The sequence below is a fragment of the Erpetoichthys calabaricus genome, assembly GCF_900747795.2.
Source record: "Erpetoichthys calabaricus chromosome 1 unlocalized genomic scaffold, fErpCal1.3 SUPER_1_unloc_25, whole genome shotgun sequence".
Lineage (NCBI taxonomy): Eukaryota > Metazoa > Chordata > Cladistia > Polypteriformes > Polypteridae > Erpetoichthys > Erpetoichthys calabaricus.
This window is the reverse complement of record NW_026261591.1, coordinates 1984964-2004465: the sequence shown is the minus strand read 5'-3', so window position 1 is coordinate 2004465 and position 19502 is coordinate 1984964. Positions and strand designations below refer to the sequence as shown.

At 40.3% G+C, this 19502-nt stretch overlaps 1 protein-coding gene across 15 annotated transcripts in view; it reads left to right on the top strand.

The window, feature by feature from the left end:
- LOC114642585 (NACHT, LRR and PYD domains-containing protein 3-like) overlaps positions 1-19502 on the top strand; it is a 1142003-nt gene that overhangs the window by 129779 nt on the left and 992722 nt on the right. For 14 of the 15 annotated variants that reach the window (XM_051921799.1, XM_051921798.1, XM_051921797.1 and 11 more), the window contains one exon: positions 11019-11195. The exons of the other annotated variant lie outside the window; for it this stretch is intronic. In XM_051921799.1, the coding sequence (XP_051777759.1) occupies positions 11019-11195 (177 nt within the window). The remainder of the gene's footprint in view (positions 1-11018; positions 11196-19502) is intronic. 15 annotated transcript variants of the gene reach the window in all.

Sequence of the window (19502 nt, the reverse complement as noted above, 5' to 3'; positions counted from 1 at the left end):
GATATCACATAATAGGATTCAAATATCATAGTCAGTTTTGTGCCAGCCAATCAGATGAAAGGACCCTTCTACCGTTTCATTCCTTTATCAGAGAGGACTTTTCCTTAGGCAAGCAAACAACTTGGCAGTAGAGCAGTGACACCAAGTGCCACATTTGTGTTAAAAATAAATCTTGAAATTACACACTTCTTTTACTTAAGATTACAAAATGTTCCAAAACATTCAGAAGCACTGTCTCTCTGACCAGCCATTGAACTTTGTGAGCTGGAATGTCAAACGCCTCAATCATAATCTAAAGAGAAAAGAAAAGTTTTCTCCCACCTCACAGTCCTAATTGCTAAGATAGGATTTTTACAGAGTCGATTGATAAGGCTCAGTGTTGACTGCAAAGAGATTGGATCAGCCAAACTTTACACTTCAGCTATAGGAAGAGAACCAGAGGTGTAGATATCTTAATGAGACAATTCCATTAGTACCATCTGATGTAGTATCTGATTTTGAAGGGTTCTATGTCATGGTGCCCTGCGGTGGGCTGGCCATGGTTTGTTCCTGCCTTGCGCCCTGTGTTGGCTGGGATTGGCTCCAGCAGACCCCTGTGACCCTGTAGTTAGGATATAGCATTCTGTCTCCAGTCTGCACAGCACTCACAGTACCAGTGTACAGGCCGGTCATGATATCCAGCAACCTCGAGGGGATCCTGCGAACCCTCATGATGTCCCATAGGGCAGCTCGATTAACTGAGTCAACCGCTTTATGAAAATTGACAAAGGCTGCAGAGAAACTCTGCCGATATTCGTTTGCACTCCATGAGAACCCTCAGTGCCAGGATGCGGTCGATGGTAGACTTCTTAGGCGTAAAACAAGATTGTTCTGGTCGCTGGTAGGTGAGCAAGTGATCACAGATCTTATTGATGACGACCCTAGTAAGGACCTTACCCGGCACTGAGAGCAGTGTTATCCCCCTGTAGTTGCTGCAATCCAGGCGATCACCCTTCCCTTTCCAGATAGGAATGACAAGTCCCATTTTCCAGTCAGTTGGGATGATGCTGGTGAGATTGGGTGGTTCACAGTGAATTGGAGGATCAGCCTCAAGAACTGTGGACCAGAGATACCCAACATCCTAGCCGGAGGATCAGCTTTGAACAACTGCTCAAAGTATCCAGCCCAGCGGGTCACAACTGCAGTGTCATCCATAAGGACCGTTCCATCAGCCACCCTGACTGCGACTCTCCAAGAATCAGATTTGAATGTGTGTAATGCTTTGATTCCTTTGTAAGCAGGACGTAGGTCGGTAGACTACAGATGGTGTGTCACTTGCTCACAGATTCCTGTAACAAATGGCTCTTTATCTGCCCTCAGAGCCCTCGCAGCCGTCCTTCTCAGTTCCTGGTACAGACCAGAGTTGCCATTGACCCGTGCACTACGGCTCCTCTCGATGATATCCAGGGTGCCCTGCAAGATGAAACATCTCCTTCTGAGAACACCAGTAACACCAACACAGCTCTCAGCAACCTTCAGGGTCTTGTCATGGAATGTTTCCTACATCACATTAGGAAAGGCAATTGCACCCAAATCTGAAAGTTTCTCACAGAAACTGCATGCAAACTCATTAGAAACATCCTGGTCTTGGAGTATGGCCAGGTCCAGGCTCATTTTCCTAAAGGTTGTAACCTACTGGACCTAAGCTGGATCCTAAGGGTAGCAAAAACAAGTCTGTGGTCAGAATTCACAAACTGGGCACTTCTGCCCTGCAGTTTTGCAAGATCCTCCAGCATCTTCCCAGGAGGATGTGATCGATCTCCTTCACGGCAACCACCAGTATTGGAGTACCAAGTCCAACGATGCAGCTCAGGGAACCAGGATCCAGCAATTCGCAGCCCCTGACATTTTGCAAAGTCAAGAAACATGGAGCCACTTTCATCATGATCACCAGACCCATGGGGACCAAGACAATCCTCATAGCCAGCCCTGTCAGTACCAGTGGCTGCATTGAAGTCACCCATAACCAGAGGAGTGTCACCTCGTGGCCACCCATCAACCACCGAGCGAAGCTGTGAATAAAATGTCTCCCTCGCCGAGACATCACTCACCGCGGTCAGAGCATACACTGAGACAACAGACAAGGCACTCAGAGAGTGCCGTAATCTGAGTCTCATTAATACGCTCGTTGAAAGGAGTGACATCGGACACCATCAGAAGAAGCCAATCCACTACAGCAACAACTACTCCCTGAGTATGACAGCCATCAGACTGACCAGACCAACAAAAGGTGTATCCACCTACAGAGATCTAGCTCACCATGGCCTTAAAGCTTTTGAAGGAGTGAAAACTCTGACGAGTCCTGCAGTCAGTGGCCTGAAATTCTACGCTGACTTCACGGCCGACCTCGTCTTTGGCTAATCTTCTCATTGGCCATAAAGAAGATTTCAATTATGAGTCAAACACTCAAAATCAGCTCAGTGTGTCCTCCTTGTTTTAGATCTACAGCACTTCAGATTTTGTCTAATGACATTTCATTTACAATGCAATACAATACAGTTTATTTTTGTATAGTCCAAAATCACACAGGAAGTACCGCAATGGGCTTTAACAGGTCCTGCCTCTTGTCAGCCCCCCAGCCTCGACTCTCTAAGAAGACAAGGAAAAACTCCCAAAAAAACCTAGTAGGGAAAAATGGAAGAAACCTTGGGAAAGGCAGTTCAAAGAGAGACCCCTTTCCAGGTAGGTTGGGCATGCAGTGGGTGTCAAAAGAAGGGGGTCAATACAATACAATACAATACACAGAACAGAAGAAATCCTCAATAAAAAATTAAAAATTTTTTAGAAGTACGGAGCAGAATTTAACAGTAGATGATATCACATAATAAGATTTGGATAATTTTAGACTCCTGGAGACCTCATCCATCAAACTGCCTCCCCCATTTGGCCATTCCACAGCTGAAACAGTGTTGGGCCAGCCAATCCGATGAAAGGACCCCTCTTTCCCACGATTCCTGCGATCCTCCATCAGGGATGACTTTACCTTAGGCAGGCAAAACAACTTGGCAGGTGGGCCGTGGCACCAAGTGCCACATTTGAGTACCGAGAAGAGAAACAGAATAAGTGAGGGTTAGTATCCAATTATAACTGTCATGTTACTTATGTTTAAGTGCTAATGACTAACAACAGAGATGCAGTCTGTACAGTTAATCAGCAGCTCTAGTCAGGATATGCTAAACTGAAGAAGTGAGTCTTCAGCCGGGATTTAAAAGCTGAGACCGAAGGGTCATCTCTTATAGTAGCAGGCAGGCCATTCCACAGTTTAGGGGCCCTGTAACTAAAAGCTCGACCTCCCATTGTTATTTTATTAATCCTTGGAATCATAAGCAGACCAGCATCTTGAGATCTTAATGTGCGCTCTGGTTTGTAAGTCATGATAAGTTCAGACAAGTAAGCCGGACCTAGGCCATTTAATGCTTTATATGTTAAAAGGATGATTTTGAAATCTGCCCTAAACTTAACCGGGAGCCATTGTAAGGATTTAACAACTGGAGTTATGTGTTCGTATTTTCTTGTGCTTGTAATAATTCTTGCAGCCGCATTTTGTATTAACTGTATGCTAATTGTATTACAATGCTATATACTGTATATTCTGCCGTTCTTTATTTATTCTGTAAGTGCCTTGAGCATGGGAAAGGCACTATATAAATAAAATGTATTATTATTATTATTTACTGGAGGCTGTATAAAGAACAGTTTGAACATCCAGTGAACACTGCATTGCAGTAGTCAATCCTACTAGAGATAAATGCATGAATGAATTCGTCAGAGTTCATCAGAGGACTCATCAGAGTTTTCACTCCTTCAAAAGCTTTAAGGCCGTGGTGAGCTAGATCTCTGTAGGTGGATACACCTTTTGTTGGTCTGGTCGGTCTGATGGCTGTCATACTCAGGGAGAAGTTGTTGCATTTGTGGCCTTTGTCTGTACATTTTACTTTAGAAGTTTATGGTCAACATGTCATGGGTACTTGACTTAAAAATATGAGATCAGCCAACATCCCTAAAGTCTTATGACCATAAAAATTAAAAAGAAAAAACCAGAACCAAGAGCAGTGATTCTCAGTCGTGTGTTCAGATTTGCACCCAGGTCCCTGATGTGTGTCTAACCAGTATGCCACTGTCTTGTTCATGTCACACGTTTGATTGTCTGTGTGTCAGTTCAGCCCTCCTTAGCCTTCACAATTTGACCAAATGTTTAACAACACAATAATCAAACACTTCAGTCAGTCAACATTTTTAAGTCCATCTAAAGACACAAAAGCGAGATCCAAGAATAAAGTGGGGAAAGGATCTCTCACTCAACATATCAGAAAAGGAATGCAAGGTAGCAATGCACAGAATTCACTCGAGCTCCATATGCGCAAGGCATACAATTATTCAACTTAAAATTATATAGCAAGTATATCTGTGTCATTTAAAATTGTCCAAAATGTTTTCAGTGCAAGATCCAACTTGTGAACATTGCAATCAAGTCCCAGCCTCACTGGGTCACATGTTTTGGGCCTGCGCCAAATTAACATCATTCTGGACCAAAATCTTTAAATGCCTCTCAGACAGCCTTGGTGTCACAATCCCTCCTAACCCATTAACAGTTGTGTTTGGTGGGCTAACAGGGGGGCTTAAAGTGGAGAAGGACAAACAAACTGTAATTGCATTTACTACACTATTGGCACATAGACTTATCTTGCTCAACCGAAAGAATCCTAACTGCTCCTCTTTTAAGTCAGTGGGTAACTGATGTTTTATATTATTTAAAACTGAAAAAAATCTAATTTTCACTTAATTAAAGGATCTGTGCAGAACTTTTTCAAAACCTGGCAGGATCTGATCAATAATATTTTGGAATAAGCATTTAAATTGAGGAGGCAGAATCTCTCCCCTCTTTCTTATTCTATCTATTTTATTCATTTACTAGCAAAATACCAACGCTTCGCAGCGGTGAAGTACTGCTTTAAAATTTTAAATAATAAACTGAGGGACAATGTACCAATAATTATTTGCTAAGGATCTCTTTGTATACCACGTTGTCAGTTCGCCCCTCCGGTTGTAATATGACCAAGCTGTGCCCTGAGCTCACTCTTGAGCGTGCAACATAAAATTGGCCATGTGAAAAGCAATCTTGCCTCAAATCAATGCCAACCTTTTGTAGGGTCTGTCCCTGAGACTTATTAATTGTCATTGCGAAGCAGAGCCTTACTGGAAATTGGAGATGTTTGAATTGAAATGGGATATCAGATGGTATAACGGGGATGCGAGGAATAAAAACTCTCTCCCCTGAACCACCGCCAGTAAAAAATAGTTGCCTCAATTACGTGCTTTTGCAGGCATGTGACCTGAAGTCTCGTGCCATTACAAAGTTTTGGTGGCTGTAAGTTTCTCAGTAACATTATAGGTGCACCAACCTTCAAAATTAGATTATGCTCTGGAGTACCTGGAGGATTCAGAGTGTGGACCGAGCTGCAGGCTATGGACGTATATATGTACGTAAGTAGGATTCAGTTAGCCTTGGGAACCCGCATACCAAATTTCTTGAAGATGGGCCCATTAAGTAACAAAGACCTTTGGAAAGTTCAATATGGCGGCCGACAGTGGTGTCATACCACCGAAATAAGTATGTACATCGGTTTCGGTTAGCGCAAGGAAGCCGCCTACCAAATTTCGTGAAGATGTGGCCATAAATAAGAAAGTTTAACATGGCGGATGTTGTTGACCGTTATGACCGTTATATGGAGAATTTCGAAATGAAACCTGCTTAACTTTTGTAAGTAAGCTGTAAGGAATGAGCCTGCGAAATGTCCGCCTTCTACCTACATGGGAAGTTGGAGAATTAGTGATGAGTGAGTCAGTGAGGGCTTTGCCTTTTATTAGTATAGATGTATATGTGTATGTATATATATATGTATGTGTGTGTGTGTGTGTATATATATATATATATATATATATATATATATATATATATATATATATATATATATATATATATATATATATGTACCTGGCCACGCGTTGCTGTGGCTCAGTCTGGTTAAATGGAAAAGAAAGAAAAGAGAAAGCGCACGTTTCTAATATGTTTAATTTCACAATGCTTCTGGGTATACAATATTTTTTGTTGTTCCATTGTCTGTGCAGAATGTTAGACTGAATAATATTGTTAAGTTCGTAGACGTCTTTGGTTTTGGCTCCAAGAATAGCTCGTTCACTCAGCCAATCGTGATTCTTATAATTGGTTTGAATATTGGGAAATACTTTTTCAACCAATTCTTCTTTTGACGTCACTAAATTGCAGAAGTTATCAGGCAATGAAATTCATCCTGAAGTCAGATCAACCGGCACCTTTCCGTTCCCAATTTCCAGATTTCTCCAACCCCCTTATTGACAGTTTGCACTATTTGATCGTAAATGCCTTTTTGCTGAAGCGTTAGCTTAGGAATATTTGATTGCACATACGACAAAAGATCACCCGTGTTGTAATTTTGTTCACGACGCAAGTCTACATCGAACGAAGCAGCAGCAGATCGATTCGGTGATGGCATTCCCAATTGATTGAGAACTTTGTTTGTGATTTCTAAGAGCAAATCTTCAATCATTATCACTACTTAGTTGTAGATTTCTGCTGTGAAATCCATGTTTATATTTGAATTTTACTTGCGTATTCGACGGAAAATATCTTCAGCCATGTGCGATTTATATTTCTCCCATAACTGTGTTGGAGATGAAGGAGAGCAGGCGGTCAATATGATTGCAAACAATGCACGAACTTGATTTGGATGTGACGTGTTGCACGCGTCATTAATGTATACATCCCAGTGTCGGTCGTTCTCCAATAAATTCAGAGTTTGACATGAACTTCAGAAAGTGGCATGTGTAACGCCATTGACAATTCTCAATTGCTGGAAAGACGTTGGACCGGGCACATTTACCAACAGCATGTGAACAAAGAAGCATTCATCTTGATTGGGATGCACGGTGTACAGTCTGCCTATCGTAGTTTATTTGAATATGCCAGGTTGTCCGTTGACTCGCTCTCCTCGTTTGCGTTGTTCAAATGATTTTCTACTCGCATTCCATGTGTAATACATAAGCACTTCCGAATACAGCAGTGTTTTCACAAACACGTCATTTTGACATAACGTAAAGAAAGCAGTTAACGTTGTAGCCGGTGGATTCAGGGCTATTTGGTGCACATTTGCAGCTGTGAAATAAACGCGTTGTCCATTTTCTAGATGTACTACTAAGTGAACAGCATCTGGACTTCGTTCATGTATGGGAAATGAAAGAATTCGCCATACAGCTTCATTGCTGCTTATGTATCTTCCAGCCTAATACTGTGCGATTTCATCGATATGTATGACCGCATTCCTATCACTTCTTTCTGGTTGCACGCCAAAAACTGCCATGTCGCTGCCTTTATTCACGTACTTACAAATGTATTTGATCGAAACATTGAAATAGAATCGTAAAATATTTAGTATATCGTGTGTTGCTTTTACGTCCAACTCATGGCACTGTGTTTTCAAAAAAAGCATGTTTGTACCTGTCACAGGTGTGACATCTATATAATATGTATATAAAAACACGCGCATATTCGAATGCAACGTTGTGTCAAAATTTCAAAGCAATCGGTGAAGAACTTTCAGAGATTTAAGGTTTTGAACAAACGAACAATTACATTTTTATTTATATAGATGTATATATATGGTTTTGGCAGCCAAGCGCTGTTTTTCCAACCTAGAAGACGTCTCTTGAGATCTGTTTAATCGCCTCGTTGATTACATGTCTTCCCAGGTAGTTTCAATCCCCATTTCCTGCACCGAGTCATCTCCCCTTTTATGAGTGACTGTGTTAGTGGCCGTACTTCGTACAGGTCTTTGAACGCACTGAATACTTGTAACTGGTGTCGCCCGTCGGCTACTTTCGACATGGAATGGAAGCAATTGTCCAGTAACACAAATTATTTGTAAGTGATTTCGCATTGAAGAAACAGTAAAAACTTGATCACTTGGGTCAATACCTAAAGAAATACACAGAGCAAATGCTACTGAGAATACACCAGAATCTGTATGATTTAATTGTTGCTGTGCGTCTTCATAAACTATGGGAGGTTTGGAAGGAAACAAAGCATGAAGGAAACGAAGCTGCTCTTCGGTGAGGTTGAATTTTTTATCAGCGTTTAAACTGTCATAGACATGAATTACAGCACCATCATAATAGGTACACACCCAGTGAGTCACTCGTTCAGTAGCTGCAGAAGGTAATATTTGAATATGTTTTGCATTTTGTGGAATGGGCATTATAGGTATGTCAGGAGTCTACATTAGCAAAACCTCTTGAGGTTGGAAAATTGTATGCGCAGCTATGATTTCGTTGAATTTGCTCATGTGATCTGTTGATAAATAATCATTATTTACCAACTCATTCATTGCAAAATCTGACAGTGGTAAGATCACTCCTTCCATAACACTAAACACAAACACTAAGTAGACACTAACACTAAAAAACGACAACACCGCCGGGAAGAACACTAAATGAGATAAAGTAAAAGTCTACTAAACTTCTTTATTATAACTGCTTTATTATAGCAGGTGAGGGGACTCTGGCGCACGCTTGTTGTCGCCGCTCCTCCCTGTTAACAACACTTTTCTCAAAATTCGCCTTAATTCTGCACTTTCGTACGCTTGTTTTATTTCGTTTATTGTACGTATAGTTCGTGGATACAGCTGACTTGAATTGCATGGATTTCGGCTTAATATTTACAGATTTTATGGACTCCACTTTACTGGGAACAGCTGAGTCTGTGGATCACGGGACGAGACCTACGAACATTTCTTTGTACCTGGCGATCTAGCACCTCAGGATGATCTGTCTCCGTGATTATATTCGCTACGCTGATCTGCTCCCGTTTCATCTTACAGTACTTTACGACCCGGAACTGATCTGATGTTCATACTAACCTGGCTTATGGCTCCGGGGCGATCATGCCTGAAATTACCAAGCGTCACTGTTTATGGCTGTGTATTGGAACATCCAAATCCTGCTTCCTCCTCCTGCTGCTTGCTATCGCCGCTCACCTACGCTACCACACCCGCCTGTCCTACCGGCTCTGTTATGCTGTGCTGCTTCTACACTGCTATCAGCTAAGTATCACTCACTATTTTAGCACTTTGAGTACTGAGAAAAGCGCTATATAAATGTAATGAATTATTATTATTTATTATTAAACACTAAAGTACAAAAACGAAGTAGAAAGTAACACTAAACTGCAACACCGCCGGGTACACCGGCACACCGCGTCTACTAAACACTAAGAAACGCTAAAGGAAAAAATACTATTCAGTAAGTACCGCGTCTACTAAACAGTAAATCAGTAAAGGAGAAAGGACTAACCGCGTCAGCTGCGGAGCTCAGCTCGGAGCGAAATGAAGTGAATGGGAGGGGAGATCATCACGTGACTCAAACACCCGCCTTAACTCTCCGTCCCTCCACAAACACACAAACACAGCCACACGGATACCAACTCTCCTTTATATGTATAGATTAATTTATCTGTTTATTTATTTTTAATAGATCAAAGTTTTACTTTGCTGACCCAGCTCTCTTTCTCATGGGTGGGGGTTGATTTGTTTCAAACCTAGTTTTGTTAAACTTGACTTGCTTGTATGGAATGTTACTTGATTTTAATAAAATGCAAAAATGCAAAATAAATAAATAAATAAATAAAGACACAAAAGCGTCCCATTTGATCAAAGGCCTGATAAATCAAATTCACTGAGATGGCCGCCTTCTCAGGCTGACTGACAGCTCATGTCCCGCCTCCTCTGCCAATTTTGGCCACCTGCCTGTGGTCAGAGTAAAAATACAAGGAAAGAGCTGGACATGTAAAGTGACTTTGGATTGAGAGGCGCTATATAAAATAAAGGGGATGGCTTTATCTCTTTTTATATTTTTTATCTGGAATATCTTCATCACTATTTGCACACAAATTCTAATTTGTAAACTACGCCCATTTGTCCACTTTGTTACAGAAACACATTTTTATTTTTCATTTAATTTTGATTTTGCTACGTCTTTATACTGTCTTATTATTTATTTTTTTAAATTTTTTGTTTAATTGGCAATGAACAGTGGGTGCCTGTCCAGTGCCCATACTCCCTACTGACCACCAAAGCTCTTCAGTCCACTATGTCTGTGACAGCTGGTGTGTGCAGTGACACTGAGAGAAACCCTCGCTTTGACACAACAAGCCCATCACCCTGAACCCGTGTCACCAGCCAACTGAGTGGAGTTTGTCCATTGAGCTCAGGTGGCTGATAGGCCTTAGAGAAGATGACTGGACAGAGTGGAGCGTCACTGTGATCAGCCGGTGACCATCTGTGTGTCCCTCCTGCACTGGACTGTCATGTCCCATCACCTCTCCTGTCACCTCTCCCTTGTCACTTATTTACCTTTGGGCTCGTTGTGTTTATTTGTCCTCTTGTTTGTGTTATTAGTTTTTGACTAGCGCTCTATAAAATAAAGGCTGACTGATTTACAGCTGCTGTCACTGTAGATCTGGAGAGGCTGGCATTTGTAAATGGCCTCCTGTCAATCATTTCAGTTGTGTCCTCACCCTGACTCCTGAATGAAGGACAGAAATCTGAGTTTGTCACTCGGCTGTCACCAACTTAGAGAAGTGCATCTGAACTCTCAAGTGGAGGATAAGTTCAGTCCTGCTATGTGACACTCCTGTCCAGTGTGACGGCTGACGTCCTCTCATCACTCAGGGTAACCTGACAGACAGAATATTCTTCAGGTATATAGCGCCTTGGTGTGGAGTTCAAATTGTGTTTCAGTTCAAATGCTAGCAGCAGCCTGTTGTTCAGTGACACACCTGAGCATCCAGCTCTGCTTGTGGTCATCATGTCACTTATTGAGACCCCCAACGGTCTGTCTGTCTGTCTGTCCCTCTTCATGTCTTCACTTCTCGCTCTTTATCTCCACAGCCTGTCTTATTGTGGTTTCACATCCACATGTTTCTCAGCTCTCTCCTCAGCTCTTGGTTCTTCACAATCACAACTAACAGAACTGAACCTGAGCATCAACAACAACATGGAGGACTCAGGAGTGGATCAGCTGTGTGAGGGGCTGAGGAGTGAAAACTGCAAATTAAAGAAACTGAAGTAAGTGAACAACGTGTGTGTGTGTCTGTTGAATTTTATTTCTTCTGACTTTATGTTCCACACCCACCATATAAACATTGTTTTTAATCAGGACAGATGTCAGTGTCACACGTGGACACACAGCTGGACGTGACAAGGACACAGCTGCAGAGTTGTCTTTTATAGTTACATTTTTAAAGACAGCATTGTGACCCTGAGCCCCTCACCCACAGTGGTCTCTTTCATCCTCTCGTTTTCCTTTCTGTTCAACCTGTTGTTTTATTTCTTTTCCCACAATCCCACATTGTCCATTATTTATTTTTGTCTCAACTTTGTCCACATCCTCTTGTTATGACCTAGAGAATCCCAAGCACGTAAGTCCAAATAATACAAATCAAAATGACCACAAGAGGAGGGAACCATCAAACCCCAGCTAGTCACCAAAAAGGGCAATGAAGAATCTTTTAAATACAAAGGTTTGTTTGCTCTAAGCACAAAGTAAGCACCAATGAGTACAAGACGAGTTGCTTGAAACAACAAAGGGAATCAAAGGCAAACAATGTCCCAACACACAAAATCAAAGAATGGTAAAAAAAATCAAAACTCCAGTAATGACAACAGCACAAGAATAGCCACAAATGCAACTAAACTCATCACAGCACAAGTGCATTCGCAATGAACCGTAGGGGACTACAAGTTGTCCTCAGTCTTCTCCCTTGATGGTGATGGGCATCATCTTGGAGGACCACCCACAAAGCACATGGAGCATAGCAAACAATCTTTAAACATGAAGAAGTTAAATAATCAAAAATGTAAACATAAAAAATGAACAAAAGAAGCAAAATAGTGACATTTGTAACCCAGCCAAGTGAGGAACCCTGATTGAAAAATAACATATCCATCGTCACTTGTGCCTCCATAACACTCCTCTGATCTCCTCACTAAAGTTTGTTTAAAGTCACTAAAAAAGAATAAGATGGAGAGTCAGAGGGCAGAAGAAGTGACCAGAGTGACACTGGACAAAGAGGAGGGGACAACTGGAGCTGGACTGAGGTAACAGACAGGAACAGACAGAGTGGGACAGCAAAGATAAGAAGAGAAGGAGAGAAACAGAGAGAAGTTGAAAGAGAAGTAAAGGTAGACATGAAACAAAGAACAGGAAAGAGGAGTGTGAGGAGGACAAAGAGAGGAAGAGGAGACCAAGTGCACAGCAGCATGAGAAATGAGCAGCCAGCCAATAACAGCAGGAAAGGTCACAGAAGGAGAGTCAGAAGGATTAGAATTTAAAGAGTGTGGACAGTAAGGTGAGACACAGGAGGTGATTTATTTCATTATAATTACTACATGGCTGCAGACTCATATTTATTTTTTTCTAACAAATTGTACTCTTGTGAGGTTTAATGAATCCTTTTGTAAATTCTCCTTTCTATAATTTTCCATGTCTTCACTCTTGGGTTTAGGTAAAGCATAAACTTTCCCCTGCGGTAGGCTGGTGCCCTGCCCAGGGTTTGTTTCCTGCCTTGCGCCCTGTGTTGGCTTGGATTGGCTCCAGCACACCCCCATAACCCTGTAGTTAGGATATAGCGGGTTGGATAATGATAGCTAGAGATAGATAGATAGATACTTTATTGATCCCGGGGGGAAATTCACATTCTCCAGCAGCAGCATACTGATACAAAAAAAAAAAAAACAATATTAAATTAAAGATTGATAATAATGCAGGTAAAAACAGACAATAACTTTTTATAACATTAACGTTTTACCCCGGGTAGAAATGAAGAGTTGCATAGTGTGGGGGAGGAATGGTCAGGATGGTGACAGCAGTCTGTCGCTGAAGCTGCTGTTCTGTCTGGAGATGATCCTGTTCAGTGGATGCAGTGGATTGATAGGAGCCTGCTTAGCGCCCATCGCTCTGCCAAAGATGTTAAACTGTCCAGCTCAGCTCCATGTCAACAATAGAGCCTGCCTTCCTCACCAGTTTGTCCAGGCTTGAGGCGTCTTTCTTCTTATTGCTGCCTCCCCAGCACACCACCGCATAGAAGAGGGCACTCGCCACAACCGTCTGATAGAACATCTGCAGCATCTTATTGCAGATGTTGAAGGACACCAGCCTTCTAAGGAAGTATAGTGGATGGATGAATGGAATGGGTGGATGGATAAACCTTCTCTTTAGGTAGCGGCACCCCTGATGATAATTCAATTGACCGATTATATTGGTGATATTCTGGTAATTCTAGGCCAGGGGTAGGCAATGTCAGTCCTGAAGAGCCACAGTAGATGCAGGTTTTTGTTCCAACCCAGTTTATTAATGAGCAGTCAATTATTGCTGGTGAAGCACTTATTGCTTAAGTGACAGTTTGAGGCTTAATTTTTGTGGTCTTGCTTGTTAAGTTTCCCCTCCCTTAATTGCTTATTTTAATCTTAAACAGCTGCATTCAGTGTGTTAATGGCTCCTTATTAGCAAAAAGATGTAAATGACAAAGCAGCCAGCAGTTCTCCATCTAGCTTGTTTCCATGTGTATTCATCATGCACTTTTTGATTTGATTTAATAAAACACTTAATGGAAAACTGTGACAGACTGAAAATGATAGGTTTTAGGATTCAAATCATTTGGATGATACCCTTGGAAAGGAAAAAATGTACAAAATAAGAACCTAACATTGTAGACTAACAAGCCATAAAATTAAATAAGGTCTGAGATTGGCAATCATTGGTTTCTAATGAAGCCATTGGGTTGGAACAAAAACCTGCAGCCACTGTGGCTGTCAAGGATCGACTTTGCCTACCCCTGTTCTGGACATTTGTGCTTTTTAAAGACATCTTGAAATTCAGAATAGCAGGAAGACCAAAGGGTGAGTGGATTACAGAAAGACTAAGATAATAATAAAGGAGATCAACAAGGACCACAACAGAAAACGTTATGTTCTAACGTTTCCAATCAATAGATGGATTGATCTACTGTAGGCATGAAAAACCTCAAATAACATGTGAAACAGATGATGTTTCAAATTCAACGTTTCTGTCTGTTGCTTAAGTGGACTTGGGAGTTGGTCTCGTCCATTACAGGAGATGGACGTCTGAAGCAGAACTCTGTTAGTAGAGGTTTTCATTTTTCTCTTAATTTTTTATCATCACGAGATATCCTGTATTTACCCAACTTGACAAGGTTCTATTACAGTTTTTGCAATCATATATAAACATGAGCGGAAAGAAAGGAGCTCAGAAAGAAACAGAAAAGAAACCCAAAGCTACATCCAAGCCTAGAGAGGTATCAAGTCCAAGTTCAAACTCAAGATACCGCCTTACAGAGGCTGACCTGGAAAACACAGGTGAAAGCACATGCATCTAAGTGTCACAACTCAAATTGAAATAGCCAAACAACTAGCATCTACCGCTAATGGAAAAGCAACAGCTGCAAATTTTGAATGCAAAAAACTATGAGACAGACTTGCTGCACTGGAAGATGGATGCAGAAGGAATAATATTAAAATTGAAGGTCTCCCAGAGAATTGTGAAAGTCCAAACCCAATGAAACTCGTAGCTGAACTATTCTCAATTGGAGAGGACTTTAAATCATACACCGAGATAGTGGCAGCTTACCGCATAAAGGGATCAAATACCTCTAAATTACATGTAATGTCACTTCTCAGACAGAAACAAGAGATTATATTTGAAAATAACCACATTTGTATGTTCCTGGATTTCTCACCCTCAACAGCTGCTAAATGTGCCGAATTTTACAAAATTAAACAGCATTTACGGAAAGCTGAGATCAGATACAGCCTCTTGCACCCTGCCAAACTGAAAGTGGATATTGAAGACAACCATTACATCTTTACCTCTATGGAGGAAGCAGAAAAAGAGATAAGAAAGCGGATGCCGACACTTTTTTGAAATAACATCATGAGCTGCATCCTGTCATGACATGACAAAGAAGATCTTAATGGCTCCTTGATCCACTTGCAATGATACTGGTACTGTAACTATACATCCTTTTCCCTTATTGGCCATTTTTTTGTTCATACTTTAATTACAATTATATGAACATATGTATGTATGTATGGAAGAAATTAATCCTTTTTTTTACGATACTGTTTAACATCATACCCTTGGTTTACTGTTATTGTTATTATTGTATTAGGGTTTACTATGCTAATCCAGGGCCACTTTTTAACAGAATTCCCTGGGTTTACTATTTTACTATCTCAAGATATTTTATGCTAATAGTAATTGGACTGTATTGGCTATAGATATCTCAATTTTATTCATTCTTACGCTGGTGCTGGGGGGCTTGTTGCATTTTGGACGTGCTCTGTCTCTAGGTATGTCAGAGGACTGGGACTTTGTGAAATGTGGCCAGCCTCAAGTAGGGAGACAAAATGAGGGGGTGGGGGGGGACTGGGGAGGGGAGAGAGAAAGAGAGCAAGCTATATCTGATCCATCCTTTTAATCCTTATAACTATTAAGTGCCAATGTAACAATAGGCTTCATGGCAATAACTCCTGGGAAAACTGGAAATTAAGATCAAAGCTGTCTTATTTTCAGTTAAGACTACAAAATGACAACAAAAGTTTAGAAGCAATGTCTCCAAGACCGGACTGTTAACATTGTGAGCTGGAATGTTAAAGGCCTGAATCATGAATTAAAGAAAAAGAAATTATTTTCTCACCTAACAGGTCTAAACACTAAAATAGTATTTTTACAGGAGACCAACTTATTAAGCAAGGATAAGTTTTGGGTGCACAGAGACTGGAGTGGCCAAATGTTCCACTCCAGCTTTTCAAAGAAAACCAGAGGTGTGGGAATTCTCATACATAGAACAGTCTCGTTTGTAGTATCAGATGTAGTATCTGATCCTGAAGGGAGATGTGTGATTGTCATGGCTAATTTATTTAACTGTAAAGTGATTTTGATAAATATTTATGCACCCAATGTCGATGATAGGGAATTCATCAAAAATGTATTTGCATCCATTCCCAATGTGAACACTCATAAAATTATAATGGCTGGGGACTTTAACTGTTTTAAATCCAGACCTAGATAGATCTCTTGTCATAGGGGCGATAACATGTAACACTGCAAAAACAATTACACAATTTATAAGTGACCACGACTTATCAGACCCTTAGAGATTTCTAAACCCAAACTCAAGAGCATATTCCTTCTACTCACCAGTGCATCATTGCTACTCAAAAATTGATTATTTCTTTGTAGATAACAATTTCTTGCCTATGATTAAATCTTGTAAGTATGACGCTATTGTTATTTCTGACCACATCCCTTTGATTTTGGAGCTAAAATCATTGTGCCCCACATACTCATCTCACATCTCATCTCACATTTTATCAGTAGACGAGATCTGTACAGAATTTATATCTAAACAAATCAGTTTTATTCAAGAGACAAATACATCCTCAAAGGTTACTGCAGAAATACTCTGGGAAACACTGGAGACCTCCTTAAGACTAGAATTACCAGAGCCTACGAAAATACTCGTAGATCCGGCCCACCTTAAATCCGTTCGCACCTCTCTGTCAGTGTCTTTTGTCCAGTAAATATGCCGATAAAGACAAGGATCAAGCAGCCTGGTATCCCATCCCCCCACTGCCGCAGAACGGCCACAAAGTTGTCCCAGCTCATGCCTTGATTGAGGGAGTGAAGTGCTGGAGTGTTAGAGTGCAAATAATAGATCGTTATTTGGAACACATTACAATAATCTGTGTAAACACATTGTTAAAACAGAAATGTTTTTTTATATTTTAGTAATAAATGACAAAATGTTGGCATAAACTATATAATGTGTGAAGCCTGGAGTCCAAAGATCAAATAAACACTTTCACAAAAGGTTCAAGGAAGAGACAACAGCTTCCGTGGCCTAGCGGTAAGATTTCCTGACTTGTACTCAAGAGTCCCCAGTTTGATCCCGACTGCCTTGTGTATTTGCCATTTTTAGTAGTGAGCTGCTCTTATTGTTAATATTATACAGTACACACATACATTTGGTTTGTGTCTGTAACAGACGGTGTACATTTATAGGACTTGTAAAAGTTATTGTTTTTTTTTTCACTTTTATTCTCTCAGTCACTATCACTGCGCCACAGTGTCTCCATGTTTAACAATATGCTTTAACTCCTATCATCATGAAAATGATATCAATCATACAGTTCCGTATTTTAATTATTCAGAGAGCTGTAATATCATGAATGTAATCGATTCTGTGTCCTGTCGGATGAAGAGAAAGCCCGTTTAAGAAGCACGTAGTGATTCACACACATAGAACACATAGAAGAACACATACAAAGCAAAGCATTTAACGTGCTACTTTAGTTACGATGGTATTTGAAAAACTAGTAAATTAAATGATTTTAAGATGAAGTTTATGATGTTCTACTTTAATGACAATATAAACTATGTGATTAAAGTGGAAATTTCAAGATTAAAGTTGACATTTCGAGCTTTTTTCTCACTGTGTCCCTATTTTTTTTTTTCTTTTCTCTGTACCCTAATAAGCTTTCATATGACACTCAGACGGTGGGCTGTGACTCACCTTTTCACGGCGACTTTGATATCTGACAACTTCTTTTTTATTTCGGGCACTGTGCGACTTTGTGAACTTGAACTTTCAAGTTTCTCAGACACTCTATGTCACTCGATCAACTTCCTTTTGTTGTTTATACCACTGTTTAAACTAACAAATAGTATGTTTTTCCTTTGCCTCCACTTGGTATTTGCAAAAATGTTTCTATTTTCCCCCGTGCTTTTGCCATTGCCTTTTCACAGAACGCTGAGCTTAAGGACTATTTATATTGATTTGCATATTCAAAGAGGCGTAATTCTTGTAGGAGTTAGGGCGGGACAGCAGGCGCGTGCACATTGTGTTACTTTTCACGCTGACTGGGATTTATGGAGCGAAAGAATGTGGAAGTTGGTGAACGCACAGATTTATGTATCTAGATTTTTTTATGCACATTTCTGCTTTTGTCCTTACGCCATGTTTTAATATTTTTATTTTATTAATTTTCATTGTAATCATTCCATACAAACAGATCGATTTATAACCCAACAAATTTGAAGACTAATCAAACCCCACCCCTGAGAAGGAGAGCTTAGCTAAAGGAAAATTGCTTTAGGCTTTTTAATAAGGCAACATTAAACAAAAGAAAGGGAGAAGTAAATATCTATATGAATAAGAGATGGAGAAGGGAGTTAAATACAATAATAGTTATTTCTCTTATTCTAAAATAATATTGATTAAATCCTGCCATGTTTTGAAAAAATGTTGTACAGATCCTCTAACTGAAAATTTGATTTTTTCCAATTTCAAATAATATAAAACATCGGTTTCCCACTGACTTATCAGAGGAGAATTAGGATTCTTCCAATTTAACAAAATAAGTCTGCGTGCCAAGAGTGTAGTGAATGCAATCACCGTTTGCTTGTCCTTCTCTACTTCAAGTCCATCTGGAAGAACACCAAACACAGCTGTTAATGGGTTAGGAGGGATTGTGATACCAAGGCTGTCTGAGAGGCACTTAAAAATTTTTGTCCAAAATGATGTTAGTTTGGTGCAGGCCCAGAACATGTGACCCAGTGAGGCAGGAGCTTGGTTGCAGCGCTCGCAGGTTCGATCTTGCCCTGGAAACATTTTGGACAGTTTTAGGCGAGACAGATGAGCTCGATATATAATTTTTAGTTGAATAATTCTATGCTTTGCGCATATAGAACTCGAGTGAATTCTCTGCTTTGCTACCTTCCACTCCTTTTCTGATATATTGATTAAGAGATCTTCTTCCTAATGTCCTCTTGGATCTTTGAAAGGTAGGGACTCTAATAAGATTTTATATATTGCAGAAATAGTGTTTGTTTCCTCGAAATTGAGCAGTATTTTTTCCAACATTGTGGAGGGTGCAAGGTGGGGGAAATTGGGCAATTTCTGTTTAACAAAATTTCTAATTTGAAGATAGTAAAAGAAATGTGTAGCTGGGAGGTTAAATTTTGAACGTAATTGTTCAAAAGATGTAAATATGTTGTCTATATAAAGATCTCTGAGCATTTTAAACCCAAAACTTTTCCAGGTATTAAAAACTGGATATACTTGCGAAGGTTGAAAGAGGTGGTTCTCTTGCAGAGGTGCCACTGATAAAAGATTTTCCATCTTAAAATGCTTTCTAATTTGGTTCCATATTCTGAGTGAGTAAAGCACAATTGGGTTATTAGTATATTTGCGATAACTTTCATTTATTGGAGAGCAGAGCAGGGAATATAAAGAAGTACTGCAGGATTTTACTTCTATTGTGGACCAAGCCTGTGTATGTTCATTTATTTGT